The sequence below is a fragment of the Protopterus annectens genome, chromosome 2.part0, assembly GCF_019279795.1.
Source record: "Protopterus annectens isolate FY-2018-M chromosome 2.part0, PAN1.0, whole genome shotgun sequence".
Classification (NCBI taxonomy): Eukaryota; Metazoa; Chordata; order Ceratodontiformes; family Protopteridae; genus Protopterus; species Protopterus annectens.
In genome coordinates this window covers 9,135,819-9,152,642 of record NC_056728.1, presented here as the reverse complement: position 1 = coordinate 9,152,642, position 16,824 = coordinate 9,135,819, and the positions used below count along the sequence as shown (strand labels likewise).

Here is a 16,824-nt window from a genome sequence, read left to right as displayed (position 1 = left end):
TAATAAATAATAATAAACATTGAAATTATAGGGTGCTGCATAATAGGCATCACTTATTAAAGGGCTAGGTGGCTAAAAAAACAATTAGCTGCAAAACACCATACAACATACCAGTAGAAGGTGTAAGAGTACTTCTAATCACCCCAGGCTGCAGAACAAGCTTGTATAATATCTACAGTAAAACAACAATAGTAATTCAACTGTGTGTTTTCAAAATGGAACAGATATTGGCAACATTTACAAACTGTTTGCCTGATGCTGGTTGATAAAATCTAAGTTTTCAGTTTCCTTCTAGTTTAACCTTGTGATCACTGAAGATAGAATACCAATTAAATGTACGTTTTATTTGGGGATTATTTCCTTCTGAACCATACCTCTCAACCTCTTAGTGCAAGAAATCTGAACAAAGCCTAAAATAATGGAGGAGAAAGTCGATAGAATAACCGTTTTTGTTTTACATTGCATTTACTGAAAGATATGCAGTCTCTAACTTAAATGTATGTCATTATTTAGTGACTTTGCCAGATAGCCACAACATTTATGAGGAACAGACTAAAAACATGAGGCAAAAATCTGGACACTTGAGAGCTATGTTGGAACAGGAAGTCCAAACTCCAAAAGCATCAGTGACCTGCTAGTATGATGTACTATACCATTTCTGATGATTATGAGCAATAACAATATGCAGCAATTCATTTTAGTCCCAGTATAGTACATAAATTCTCAGTCTATAGCCTTTTAGTCACCCATTACCCCAAAGAGACACAGATTGATGGGTCTTTTGGATTTTATTTTTACTTAGAATGGCATTAAAAGTTTATTGTCATGTTGCCACACCTTAACTGCACTTAGTATGAATATCTACAGATGGTTCAAGAACTGCATGAACTTTGTATTCATTGAGGTTGTGAGTTTGATAAGTGCGCCTAGATGGTGTAATTGACCACTGGGATTGAGGCTTCCACCTAAGCAGACAAATAACTGGCATCTAACATTAGGATGATACATTTACTGTAATCTATACACTAAAAAGTGGGAGCAGTAAAAATTAATAAGGCACTTTGTGGGCAAATATACTGCTGTGTAATTCATTCCAACGTGTTTTTTATCTACAAAATCGACCTGACACTTAGTAATACTGGGGGTGTATTTTATTTAATGGTAATTCACACCTGGTCCTTCTTTATCATCTCTTAGTTTTAGAGATAAACACTTCAAAAACTTAACCATATGTTTGCATTTTGCAGATCTTTACACCATAAGTACTATTGCCAGAACATTAATGCAGTTGGACTAAATAAATTTTGTTAGATCATGCTGTAGCAGGTTAAATGAGGAGATCTTTTTCTGCTACCGTACAGAGACATATGAACATCTGGTGACATTTCATACTGTATCATTTGAATTTATACTTTAAAAATTGGCAAAACCTTTAAAGGAATTACCTAAGACAACTGAGACGCTTTTACAACTTGCCTGTGATATACATTTGGAGACCCCAAAATCATATATAAGCTGAATAGACTTTATTAAATTGGAGCATTTAAGTAATGGCTATCTGACATACTATCAGTGTGAAAGAACATGCTGCATACATATGTGTTTGCACTTAAGAGCGATAATAGAGTTATACGAGAAGGGCCTTCTGAATTCTGTCCTTTGGCACCTCCTGTAAGTGATTATGATGCATTACATTTTACAGATTACTCTCGCATATCAGCATCTGACTTTGAACAGAGTGGTAGGAGCATTCTTTGTCCTGGGGAATGTAAACTGCATGTTCCTCCATAATACATCAACCTTACTACGTCTTGCTGTGCAGTAAAGTCATTTCTTACAGAAATACGTTGCTAGGATATTCATGTTGGCCCCCCCCCCTCCCCCACAAAAAAAAAACCCTGCAAATACTCGCATGATTGACTCTTTATCCTCTCATGGGCATCCAAAAGGCACATCATAACTATTTGTAAGGTAGCAGAGGAGAGATAACATCAGAAAGAAAGCTTCTAAAAATCAACTAAAACCGATGCATTGGTGAGGTCTGACTCAAACTGACAGATTGAAATATCTGAAATAACTTAAGAAGGATTAGAGATATAAAACATAGCAACCAGAATAAATAATAAGCAACACAGAGTAATATAATACATCTACAGCATTGCCTGCATTCTCACTTTTATCTTCTGTGCCATTGTTTCTGTGAATGTGTACGCTCTTACTTTAGACACCATATTTTCCTTCTTTGTTTGCATGTGCAAAGGCATGATTTATACTGACTTCTGCTTATCTCTTCATATTTTAACTGAATAAACAAGATGACTTTAAAGATTACGTGTAAAGGCACAAAATAGAATGTAGTATCTGTGCTACAATCCATATCTGCCCTCTTTGTACAGTTCTTTGATGACTAGTGGCTATTTTGGCCATATTCTTACTGTGTCAGTCTACAGAATCAGGTTTCTGTTTGAAACATTTTGGTACATATGCTGATGACAGATGCTGAAAATCTTTAGGATTTAAAACATGAAATAAAATGAAGATAACCATAAGACCACCTCATTCAGATTGCATTGCAGATCACTTTAGAGTCAGTACTGTCTTCCCCCACAGCTTATAATGAAACTGGCGGCAATGATGATCGGCATTCCTGTTCTGTAATATTTTTTTCTGTACTGTAGGAATATTTCCACCGTTTGACTAGAAATTTTTTCACATATTTTCCTGTGTTATTCTTTACTGTCACAAAAAACAATGTGTTTATCATGCTATTGCTGATTGCAATGCACTCCACAATATAATAGACAGAAAGAGAATGTTTTTCCCTGAGAAGGATGTTGGGGAAGAAGTCCCGTACAATAGCATAGCTGTAATATGGGGCCCAGCAAAGAATATAGGCTGACAATATCCAAATAAGGACTAAAACTGTCTTTCTTCTTGCATGAAGTCGACTTTTCAGTTGCTCTGTTTGGACACCAGGCAAATCTTTGAACCAGAGCTCATGGCAAATGCGTATATAACACATGGACATTGTCACAACAGGTGCAACAAACTCAGCTGCAAACAGAAACAAAAAGTATGACTTGTAGAAAACCTCTTTATCTGCTGGCCATATCTGCCCACAGAAGATTTTACTGCTGGGATCAAGAACATCTCCAAGGATGATTTCTGAGGTAAAGTACGCAGAAGGTCCAGCAATGAGAAGTGATATCACCCACATCATAATGAGGATTCCACAAGCAGTCCGGTAGTTCATGCGAGGTTTCAAGGGGTAGACAATAACCATGTACCTAGAAAAAAGAAATACGTATGATGAAAAGAAACCTAATCATATAAAATTGTATTTATTTTATTAAAAATGTGTTTACCAGGGTAGAACACTTATCAAAAGAAATCAAATACAGTTTCAGCCCAGAAATAAAAAAGTAAGTCTGTATTGCATTTCACAAGATAGCAAGAGTATAGTGTACATACACATTGGTGATATAACATTATCAAGGAAAATTCCAGGGGAAGGGATCCATACACAACCAAAAAAAAACAAAGAATTAGACCCCAGTCACTCCAACACCAGGAAACCAAAATACTTTGGATGTCCAAGTAAAAAGTTACAATAAATTTAATGTTGACTCTAATACCATCATCAGCTAACAAAAATGAAAAGGCTGTATACAATTGTAATATCCATTATTTACAATAAATCAAGACAAATCTCATTTAAAAAGTGAAGAATTTATATGATAATTACAACTATGTGTTGTCTAAATGAAAATTATATGATAGTTGAGTGCAATGAAGATTGCTGGAGCTTGTGAGTATTTGGAAGAAGTTATGTTACACAGAAAATTATGTGAGTGAAAAGTGTAGATTGAAATAAATGACTGTGCCACATGCAGGACAGAAAGAGTATTACTATTTGGAAAAATAACATTATGTAGCTCTGGTTAGGTGATATGACTGAATGAGAGGCAATGGCATTTGGCTGATGAGAGGAGTTGAGTCTTTAATTAAGTCCTAAATTTAGGGTAAGATAAGATGATGTGTATTTGTGGGAGAATACTTTCCCAGAGTTTTGGACCTAATTTAGAAAATCAGTGATCAGTGCAATACAGTTTAGTTTTAGGGGGGTATAGTGTAATGATGAAGTGGTTGTGGTTTCTGAGGGTGTAAGAGGAAGGCTGTCTGAGCACTTTAGCTGCTAGGCTATAGAATGTCTCGTTGAGTAGGTGTATGAACAGCTGGGATCCTGGGAGATCAACCATTTCTTGAACAGGGAGATCTGTGTTTCTTTAAATTACTGTTTGATTCTAAAAATCATAGCTTTGGTTATGATGGAGTTGAGAAGGATTTGTTGTTGAAAATCCAGTGGATGAGGGTAAAAAATCTGCTTACAGATTTTTCCGGAGGTTGATTTGATTGTGTGGCATCTATGTAGAGTGGGATGCAGTGATGAGGTAGGTCACAGAGAAGTTTATTTATAAAGATGGAGAATAGTAGATAAGCAAGTATGGAATCTTGTGGTACTGATTTTTGAAGGGTGACTGAGAAATTAAGGTATGAATTTTGAAGGCAAAGTGGCAATTGAGGAGGTAGTTTTAGAACCAAATACTTATCAAATCAGTAATAACTGACACAAAACAGATTAGGCCTAATCTTGTTCTTTAATTTCTGGATATGCAGGTTAGGTATTTAGTATTATTTTGTGTAAGTGATGATAATAATACTGGCAGTTTGGGTTGAATATATACCATTTTTCTTTAAATGAATGAAGCCGTTGCAGCTATTGTAGGTGCAACAAATTTATTACATTTATTGTCTATGACGTCTTTACCATAATACTGCATATTTCAGATGTAAAGTTTGTTTGGAGTCCAAATATTTTTCAATTGAAAGAATAGTGCAAAAACAATCCTTTGAGTCTTAATGCATTTAAGCTATGTATATCTGCATTTGTATCTACAGTCCGAATTTTGATAATATCAACTGAAAGGAAGAAACATTAATCTCACGCTTTAGGGAAGTAATAAAGTGAAGGCATGAAAGGCCTACAGTTCATGATTTCACCAGCTAATAATGACCAAGCAGCTGTAGGGTTCAAATTAGCTGTGATGTAGGAGTACAGTTATAAGAGAATAGGAGCGTTCATGAATTGTCTAGGTATGACAGCAGATCTGTGAAAAAGCTATAGGAAAGCATAAAATTATATAAATACATAAAGCTAAACAAAAATATAAAACTATAGGAAAACATAAAAAGGACAGTCTGCAGAGTTAGAGGAAACATGATTAAAAGTCATGTTCATAGTACAGAAGGATAGAGCCCTGGGCTGAACCCAGATGGTGGGTAATTGAATATTATACAATTCCTCCCCTAAAATGTGCACGCTGATTGACCAGCCCAACCAGCGTGCCCATTGTAAAATGTTACAATATATACTAACGAAAAAGGTCCGGTCGCGCGGACTTTTCCTAAAGTATAAAACTGTCTCGCTTTTTAAAATTAAAAAGAGTTTAACATAGCGAACGGAAAAGCAACGTTTTTGAGAGAACTCTTTTTTGTTTAAATCTGTTTAACTTATGTTAAACTTTAACATAGCTGCTTAGATAAATGCGAACGATATTCGGGTTAACCGCTTAACAGATGACAGCTTTAAGATAAGCATAAGATTAAACATGCATATGATAGCCGTTATGTTGAGTAACACCCTTATAACCGTTTTAAACAGTTTAAAGCAACGACATAAAGCAAACATTTACTACACTAAGCAACGGAGAAAAGAAGCAAGATCTCCATCAGCTCCGTTTATTACTGCTCGCTATGTTAACTGGGTTTAACATGGCGAGACAGCTACAATAAACGATCTCCCCATAGCTTTAAACCTGCCGTTTTATGTTGCGCATGTTTAACATAGCTTAAACAACAGCTGTATTACACTGAGGCAGAATGCGGGTTCGCCATACAAGGGCAGTAACGAGGCCCGCAGAATTACATACAGCTCCGAAAAGCAGAATTAGCAATTATAAATAATGTATTTTTATTATTTCATACAATTCATTCTTTAATTAAATAATATAATATAATAATTAGAATCAGTCTTCCCATTTGGTTGGGTGGGTACCCACCCGGTACCCGTTTGGTCCCTCAGGCTTTGCCCTCGGCACCAATCCAGATTAAAGGCGGCCATTAATCTAGACTGTGGAGGATCTGACTACGGAGGGAGTGAAATGAAGAGGTAGTGTCCACTCACTTCTCTCTGAGTCAGATGGAAGGGGCATGTGCTCTAGGATTCACATTCCATTAAGAGGTCCCTGTTGGAGTCCATCAAACCTATCAAAGGCATCTACTTCGAGAGGGGACAGTGTTCTCTGTAAGTTTATGTCATTCATAAAACTGAGGGACAGCCTGCACTTATATCCACTGCATCCCCGAATCAGAAGTGGGAGGAGACATGCATGGGTAAAATCACAGGGCTTTAGTAGAGCCCCCTCTGATGGCTTCATGAATGATGGCCTTCACCTTGATTTCACTTGCAGATGGAGGAGGTTTGGTAGGAGGGGCACAGATGGTCAGCAGGTAGCAGAGGAACACAGTGTTCATAGGTTTATATGTTGATATGCTAGGAAATCAGGCCATTATGAGCCTAGTGCAAGAAGACCATAATTCAGTAGTTTCCTCTTTCCTCAAGTAGAGCTCCGTAAGATACACAGCGGGAGAATTTGTGGGTTTTTATCCAGTTGTACCTTGAAAGTGAAAAGGGTGCTAGTCTGCATGGCATGCAATTAAAGTTTATTCTGGAAGTGGGTGATTTATTAGGCTATTAATCTGTTATGACAATGTGACTTATAAATGTACTGGTGAAGATTTAAGCCATTTGCGCGGGTATTTGAGGAACCATTTGTTCTGTGAAAGTGTTGAAAATCAAGGCGAGTAGGAGCTTTCATGCCATGAAAGGCCTATCACAGACTGCCTTGGACAAATCTATAGAAGACTGATCATAAGGAAAGGCTACCACAGGAGCTGAGATCAGTGATGGTTTTAATTAACGATCTCTGAGGCCTATCAAGGTGAGTGTTTTGTTTCAACAGGTATATGTCAATGGGTGCATTATTTTAGATAATGAGTGTAATGGGAGATGAATACAGGGGAAGTAAAACTTCTCTGCCTCTTAGTGAAGATAACCCTGGATATTAGTATGACCAATTAGAAGGATTTCCTAACTACTGTAGAGACATGATGGGTAAAAGATAAAGAAGTGCTTAGATTTCTGATGACACTGTCACTCTGGAGGAGTGTTTCCTCTATGGGGTAACATGTGGAAATGTTTTGTTTAGCAAACTAGACAGTACTGTATTTTTATTTTTTTTTTGCATTTGATTTGAAACGATTGACCTTGCACCAGTTACTAGCATAGTCTAACCATGATGAGAACACCTGAATGTCATTGGGTGGTCAAAATCAATACCCAGTTTGAAATTGCCTACAAGTTTGGATAACCATATCCAAGGGGTATTGGCTTAGAGGTCTGAGAAGTGAATGGTGAACTGTGCAGGTTAAAGGATAGTATTACATTTCTTTTTGCAGGCATAGATCATGTTCCAGCTGATTTTAATGGGGACAGGGATGGGGAACTTGATTTTAGGGAATTTAAATGGCAGATTCTTTTGGATGCGTATAGGGCACCAGGCCTCAATAATGGTGTCAAATACAAAACAGTATTAAAAAGAAAGGCCTATTACAACAAATGCAAATAGTTGTTGTTGTTGTTGTTTGTCTTTCGGCTTTTCCCGGTAAGGGGTCACCACAGTGGAACTCCGATCCGCTAATGATTGGCAGTAGATTTTTATAAAATGCTGAGGTGCCAGCTCGATGCTCAACCTTCAACTAGGGCATGCCCATTTATGCACGCATGTCTTTCGAACACTACCCAACTGCGGGCAAATGCAAATAGTATTTATTACTATTAAGGCACACAGTATTTATGTATTGTAAAGTGTTTTATGAAATATTTTTATCATTTGTTTGTTGGTTGTATGGCAATTATTCAAATTATTACCATTTGAAGGGGTTGGGAGGATGGTCTAATGGTTAAGGTGTTTGCCTTACAAGCACAAGGTGCAGCGTTTGAGTCTCACAAGGGATAATTGGCTAGGGTTAAAATGGTTCTCAAGGGCAGTTAGCTTAGTACTAATCTATGAACCTATTTTGAATAAGGTTTAATTAAAATCAAGATTTGATTGGTTCAATCTATTACCCTTTATAATGGGATCATGATTTCAAATGTTTATTCTGATGAAGGCCTATGTTTTCAAGCTGAAAGTGCTTAACCAGTGGATTAATGTTTTATTTGAAAGATACAGTGCTTCCATTCTTCTTGTGTTTTTTTGTTTTTATTCTGTGATAGTTACACAAGTTTAGAGACAAACCTGCAGTTTTTTTTTCGAGTAATATAAATAGCAAAGGACATAAATGGACAGGGTCTTAACTACAGAGGGATAAATGGGAAAGCAGCCTAAGGGACAAGTTATTGGGGGTGATCAGCAGGGTGACTCAGCATGTGGTGATTTCGCTGTAACAAGCAGCTTTCTACAGTTTCAGAGCAGAAGAGCTGGGTGACCTGCACAGGGCACCAGCACCAGCTAACCTGGCTACAGCTCTGCAAATGGGTATCTAGCAGCTAATAAAGTGCGGGAGAAAGAGTCAAGATTAAGGTTAGTCAGACCAGCTCAGTTAATGCAATTAAATGAATGCAACAGCAGGAAATGCCATTAACAATATGAAACAGCAGCCTAACAGCTATGATGTGCAATGAGTGCAACCTGGCAAGACAAAACAATGGAGTCACACTATACAAATGCTTGTACAAAGACAGAGGTGTAGGGGGTGAGGTGATGGGGGCAGCTACCCCAGGCACAAAGTATTAGGAGACATGAGCCTCAACTTTTCATCTTAAAAAGCTGAGAGGGGTGCAAGGGCAGGAAATGACAGATCAGGAAAGGGCACAGACTGACAGAATTGCCAGATACAGGCCTATATAAAGCAATACCATAAAGTACATATAAGATACATATCAGTACAAAAAATAATGCAAAACTATACAGTAAAAAAGAGTTATATCAACAAATGTGATTATGATTTCTCAAGCAAGTTGTAGAGTATACTGGTTACAATACTAGTAGAATTTTGGGAGATGGCAACAAAATTAAATCACTTTAATCATCAACAGAAGAAGAGAGAACAGCAATAAATTTAACTAAGTGATGTGAAACATACTTTACCGTAATAGTATTGATACACAGAAAGAATACTGTCAGCCTCTCAGTGCAAGAAATCTGCACAAATACAAAAATAAGGGGTGGGGTTAAAGGCCAAAAAAAATAGGGACAGATTTTAAATATTGCTCCTATAAGCTTAGAGAATTGCTAGAATAACAGGCTTTGCATTATTAGTATTTTCTGAAGGATATGAAGTCTGAACTTCAAATATCTGTCATTATTTAGGGTCTATATTAGATCACAGAGCGCTTAAAAAAGCAAACAGTGGTTAATTGACCCTATGCAAGTGAAAGCTTACAATTTCAAACTGTCAGAACAGCAATTTTTTCCTAGGGAAAAAAAATCGCTATTCTTTCAACAACAACAAAAAAAACATACTTTAAATATTACATTAAGTGGGGGGGGCTTTGCTCCCCACTCCCCCTACTTACATATACCAACTCCTAGACTGCACTACAGTGCCGAAAATGGCAAAGTAACAAAGCGGCCAAGCGAATTCTTTCCTAGGGAAAGAATTTGCTTAAAAGCCGCTTCCATATTTTGCCGTTTCAGGCTTTTGAGTTCCACCAAGACGCATTTGAAAGAATGCATCTTCGGTCTTCAAATAGGGAACCATTATTTAGTATTATTTAGTGACTTCAGTCCTCAATGATTTGTCAGAAAACAGCAAATTTATGAAGAACAGACCAAAAATGCAAGGCAGAAATCTGGACAATTGAGACGTATGACAGAAAGATGTAGTCAGGTCATTTTCCTGAATATGTAATAGAGGGAGAGTGTTTACCTTAATTTAGTGATTTATAAGGCTTCAGTAGTTAAGAGCTGATTTTAAGTGTACAGGAGACCTGGCTGGTATAACTTTAGCACTGCACTAGAGCACACAGTGCAGTAAGTCTGGACCTAGGTGCTCCAAAAGCTTGTCTAGAGTTTCTCCTCTTACTCTATGTAGCATTACTCAGCACAGTGGCAAAGCTCTGCAACTGTTCTCCTTAAATTCACTAACAGAAGTCTGCCAAAACTGGAGGGAGCCAAACAATTTAAAAGTGCTGATCACAGCCAATTGCAGTATAAACCAGGATGAGAAGGTTCCAGCCAGTGTTGCAGTTGTCACATAGAAAAACTACAAAAATGTTTTGGGACTTAAGAAATCCGTGGGTTTTTACACTGAAACATATAATAAGCAGCAGTTATGCTGTAGTACCTTTGAACAATGTTGGGCTTACAAAATGTGATAAGCAAGAACAGTGGCTTTGGTTTTATTTTTGCTAGCTGCCATTTAGTAATGAAAACAACATGGCTGCCAACAGTTTCTTTTTTTTTTTTTTTGCTACTAAATGGCAGTGATTTCTTAAACATGCTATTAATCTTTTTCATTGTCTGATTCATTAATTTATTCTTATTAGTCATTTTTCCCTAAGTAACCATATAAGTTACTCATGGTGAAAAGATGGTTTTGTTCACTGAGATTTAGGAGAATTAACTTTATGTTGTATAACAGAGTATAAATCTAAGGAATACAATCTAAAAATAAGTGAGTCATAATTTCCTATTTCAAAGGCATTCATTTTCCCTTGGATTTATGTATCCAATTCTGGAAGTCATGTAGGGAAATGGGGATTATAATGCTGGAAAAGATACAGAGAAAAGTGACTGGGATAGTGAGAAGAACAGAGAATATGTCACAAGAGGAGATGAAAAAGGAATCAACTATTTTTTTAACTAACAAAGACGAGAGATAAGGCTGTATGTTATGACTATATAAGGCACTAAGCAATAAATCTGCTGGAATTGCCTAGGTAAGAAAAATCACATAAAGGGAGCACATTTTAATCCTGATATGAGAAAGCACCTTTTCACAGCGACCGTGGTGAACCAAAGTAGTTCAGGCCTTTAAAGTACCCAGGGTTCCTGGAGAGATGGGGATTGAAGCTGGGCGGTCTTAGATGCATCACTATGCAGATGAGATGAGTGCAGAGTTTCTTTCTGCCTCTTAATTTATGTGAAGTAAACAAAAGAAATTATTTCCTTTTTGAAAAAAAGGCCACCAGAACATAACCTGATTCTGAGATGGGACTGGAAGGAAAATGATGTAATTATTTTCACTAAATCTCTTCAGTATGCTTCCATTTCCCAGAGACTCATATCAAAAACCCTACACATTTACTTCAAAAATACAGCTCAGCTGAAAGTCATACGTGCATTTTGAAACTCTTTTAATTATTCTAAGATAAAAAATGTAAATTTATTTATTGTTTTTTTTTATTCCTTCGCAAAGCCAAATGTACTGTAGCCTGTGCATATTATTTCATCCCTCCTACTTATTCTATATATAAAATAACTCACAACTTTAGCAAAGATTCACCTACAAAGGGGAAAATAGTGAAACTGGTTTCTTCCAAGTGATCTTGCTCAAGTTTCATCTTCAGACAAATCGGTACTAATCTGAGGATGCTTAAGGCCTAGGATACTGAGAATAGTGTACCATGCTTTTTTTTTGGCTCCCTATCACACCCCAGCTAAATATCAGCTACTCAAATCTTGGCCTCATTGCTCCTGAACTGCACTTCTGGTGCTACCTCCCCCCCCCAATGAAACCACCCTGATAAAAAGAAAGAGAACTGAGTTTTATGGTTGAAAAAATAAAATATGCAGTGCCAAACCAACACAGCTATATATTAACTCTCTTTATTAGTAACAAGATAAAAGTAAGCACTTTCGCGATCTGCCTGACCACTTCATCAGACTACAATGCCATCTAGAATCAAATCATTTAATTACATACTTGACCAATCAACTAACTCTCTCAATCTGGCTTACTTGTAGACATCAGTCATAAAGATCAAATCACATCATCTAACATCTACCCATATAAAATATAAAAATATTTATATATATATATATCTATACATACATTAACCAATATTCATAAAAAAATCTATCTTAAAAGGCTCACAAAAAACTTTATATATATATGTATAAATAAAACGTATACAACATTACATAAATATTTAACTACTAAAAATTCTCTAATGAATGAAAATACTATATTCGTTTAAATAGAATCTCAATGTCTAAGTGTTTGTGCTTTAAGAAAGGGTTTAAGTGAAACTACATCATTAATCCCAGGAGGTTTGTCTGCATTAAGATGCAGAATCCATTTCTGTTCCACTGCTTCTGTCTTGTTCTTTGTCTCCCCCATCACCCATTCTTCTATCACCTCTAGCACAAAAAATCTAAATTCATGTTGTGTCCCCTCAGAGTTCACGTGTTTAGCTAGAGCACTGGTATCCTTATTATTTCCAATGTCTCTAATGTGTTCCAGGATGTGTTCTTTCAACATCCTAATGGTTTTCCCAATATAGAACTTTACAAGTCTGACAGAAGCTGAAATAAACTACATTTTTAGTTCTACAATCTGCATAAAATTCAACTTCTATTTTGAATTTAAGCTGTGGATGTACAAATGTTGTTCCTGTATATATATATATATATATATATATATATATATATATATATATATATATACAGGCTGTACAATTTTTACATGTGTACATTCCTATCCTACTAAATAGATTTATTTTCCTAGGTAGCTGTGATTTATAACATAATTTTCTTTTTAATGATTTCTTATTCTTAAAGAAGAACTGAGGTTTCACATCAATCACTCCCTTTAGTTGATCTACAGCTGTGAGAATATTCCAGTTTCTTTTAATAATATCACAAAATATTAACATCACTAGCATATATTCCACACACAACACACAAAATATTCCACACGCAATACCAAACATATCACACACAGCAGACAATACACCAGTGTCTCACAAACACAGCCCACAAGGCATAACAATAAACCAAACATACTAGTAATTGACAACTCAGTTGTGAGACACACCAATGTTCCCCTCTCCAGGCTTGACAAGGAGAAGGTCACGATCAGTTGTCTGTCTGGTGCTAGAATCCACCACATCACGCACACACTTAAGTCTCTCCACAACAAGCGCAAGTATGACTCTGTCATTGTTCATGCTGGTGTGAATAACTTGAGAAGTACCTACCTGGGCTATATGAAGAGAGACATGATTGAGCTCTCAGAGAATGTGTCCCAGGCAGGTATGACTATAGCCCTAAGCAGCATCCTACCTTCACCAAGAATGACACCACAATACCAACAAAAAATAATTGACTTCAACAATTGGCTTAGTTTCTGGTGTCTTTCCAAGGGGATCCAGTATCTGTCTGCCTGGGATGACATGGTTGACAGGCCTCGATGCTTTGCCAGAGATGCCTTCCACCTATAACTACTGGGATTCTGGATCCTGGCCAAGGCTGTCACCTCCACTATTGTGCCTTTTTTAGGCAATGCCCCAAAGACAAATCTTCCAATATAAACGATCTGTCAAAAAGCAAATTGAAGGTCATGCTGCTTAACTCTAGGAGACTTAACCTAAAAATGCAATCACTGGAGGCTCTCCTTGCACTGGAAGATGCCAATGTCTGTGCAGGTACAGAAACTTGGTTCAGGGATGCGGAGAGCACCCCTGCATTACCAAGCTATACCTCATTTCACACATTCTGACCCCAGAATGAGGTTGAGAAGACTGAGATTGGTGGAATCTTCTATCTTCATTAAGTACAGGCACACCTCCAATCCGGTTTGCCAGCATGATGCACTGGAACTACTCCAGGTGCAACTGACAGTTGGCAAGACACTCGTCCAAGTTATAGCCAGAAATAACATCCCAGACACTGTTTACTACGTGGTAACCCCACTGAACTGCGACTTTGGAGTTGGTATATGTAATTTATGGGGGTGGGTGGGGGACGGAGCCCACCACATGGGGGTGCAGGGTGGCTTGCCCCCTGCATAAACGTAGTAAAATTTCTGTGGGATGTTATTTCTAGTTGCTGTATAGTTTTCAATTATTTGAGATTGGATGTTATGAGTTTTCGATGATTTGAGCTTTCGACAATTTGGTCTCGATGTTTTGATATTCGATGAAATTATATTTCAACGATATCAAGTGGAACCCTCAGGACACCTACTCCTCTTACCCGGATCTACTTGACTCCATCAAGAAACCCCCTGATTCTTGGTGGCTTCAACCTCCCCACGATAGACTGGGTGAACTATTCCTTCACTAATGCACTCACTCAACAATTCCTTGACTTATCAATTATAATGCACTAGACCAGATCATCTCATCCCCCACAAGGGGAGATAACATTCTGGACTTGGACCAACATGGGCGACCGCTGCATCACTCCCATAGTATGTTCGTCCCTGGTGATCAGATTATCGGATTGTCTCATTCAAAGTTTCTATCCCACTCAACCCCCCAGATGTAATCAAGCTAAAAACCTTCTCATAAGCTGACTACAATTTCCTAAGGGAAGATATCTTCAGCTTCACACCTCTGCTCCCCTCAGAGGATGCAGACAACTATGCTGAACAGTACACTAATGCAATATACAAGCACCTGTACAACTGCATGGAATCAGCCATACCCAACAGAACTAAACTTTGTTCCTCAAGGAAACACAAACCTGTTTGGTGGACATCCTCTATCAACAGACTTTATAACAAAAGGAAGAAACTGTTGTCGAAGGGTAAAAACTGGAAACTAGATCACTAGTGAAAACCTCCAAAGCCAATTATGAATCAAAACTAGCCTCTGAAACAAAGGGAAATCACACAGCCTTCTTCAGTTATGTCAGAAACCTCTGTGGCAAAGTCCAGGTTTGTTCAGAATTAGTACTTAACAGTATCACTTACACTGATCCTGTTAACTAAGCCAACCTGTTAGCAGATAGGTTCAGTGCAAACTTCACCGCCCATCCCCCCTAAAGGCCCTTTCAACATCCCCGATACTTGCCCTAGATCTCACATCTCCATAGATCAAGTGTTAAAGGCCATATCCAAGGCAAAGAACACAGCTTCCATGGGACCAGGCTGTATTCTGCACCATCTCCAGCAAGAACTGGATTTGTCATTGAACACCCTATTCAACTACAGCATAAGTACAGGCTTCATTCCACCAGAGTGAAAAACTGCCATTGTCATCCCCTTGCACAAAGGTGGTGTCACTACTGACTCTGGAAACCACTGCTCCATTAACTTGACAAGTCTGATCTGTAAAGACATGGAGCATATTATAACAGATCTCATAAACAAGGACATAGGCAATCTACAAGCACTTGACTCCAACTAGTTCAGGTTTATCAGGGGCAGATCTTGCCTGTTGAACCTGGTTAACTTCTTTGAGACTGTCACTAAGGCCCTGGATGGGGGAAAGTCAGTTCATATAGCTTACCTTGACTTGGCCAAGGCCTTTGACACAATCCTTCACTCGGGCATCATCGAAAAGCTAACACAACAAATCCCTTCTTCATCAGGTGGCTGTCCAACTAGCTCCCTAACAGGACCCTCAAGGTCAAAATAGGCACCGCCACCTCTGATAGTAGACCTGTCACTAGTGGAGTTCCCCAGGGATCTATCATGATACCCCTACAGTTTGGCATCTATTTCTCAGAGGTCCAGGCAAAGACAAAAGGCCTGTGGCTGACCAAGTTTGTGGACAACTGTACGTTGGGTGCTGTCATTGACTCCACAAATGACATTAACATACTGCAAGAGGGTCTCACAGTAACTAATGACTGATGCCAAAGTTATGGCCTCAAGCAAAATGCAAAACATGTATCATCATACCATTCAGCAAAAATACAGCCCTAACTAATTACCACATCAACGACAACCCCCTAAGCACACAACCTGTGGTGACAGACCTGGGTACTTAGGTTGATAACAATCTCATATTCAACCATCATGTAGTGGCAGTGGTCAGAAGAGCTTTTTAATTGGTTTATCTCATAAGTAAAGGGATTGTATCCAGAAAAAAGGAGGTTATTACCTCTCTATACTCCTCCCTCATTAGACCAATAATTGAGTATAACACCCTGTTTGGCATGTACCTCTCCAAACATCTGCACCAACTGGAAAGACCACAGAAATACCTCAAAAGAAAATCCATGGCCTCTAACACCTGTCCTATGTGGACAGGCTCAAATCACTATCACTTGGTCTTCCCATACACATCAAACAGAGTATCTCGCTGACACTCTTCAAGTACAACCTTGATGAGTGGATGGGAAACCACAAATTTGTTCCAGGGGTTCCACCTGTGTCCCTCACTGACAAGGGACTTGGCTAGACTTGTAAGGGCCCCCAGGGCCATTAGCATAGTAACCTCCTATGATCAATGCCAGCACTGACCCTCCCTCCGTCCAGGACAGGCCTGCCCATGTTTCCTGCTTGATCTATCAGTCACCTAAGCCGCTAATCAAACTCAGGTCACCTTGGCTGTAGTCAGAACTTCATCCATCTATGCCAGTGGACTGTTTGAAGATAATGTAGCACAGTTACTGCCAGCAGGGATTTTAAGGACTCTTCTTTATTTACCAAACAACTATCTCCCCAACATCAAGCAAACTGCACATATTACCCACAGCCCCATAAAACTAAATTGAATTAATCTATATGCCATTATTTCTGCAG

The 16,824-nt window shown here is 38.1% G+C and overlaps 1 protein-coding gene across 2 annotated transcripts in view; it reads right to left on the bottom strand.

Moving 5' to 3' along the window:
* Window positions 1-1,905: 1,905 nt before the first annotated feature.
* Window positions 1,906-16,824, bottom strand: part of LOC122792918 (prokineticin receptor 1-like) — a 74,558-nt gene continuing 59,639 nt past the window's right edge. For both annotated transcript variants that reach the window (XM_044060485.1, XM_044060484.1), the window contains one exon: window positions 1,906-3,287. In XM_044060485.1, the coding sequence (XP_043916420.1) occupies window positions 2,612-3,287 (676 nt within the window). In that variant the 3' untranslated portion in view covers window positions 1,906-2,611. The remainder of the gene's footprint in view (window positions 3,288-16,824) is intronic.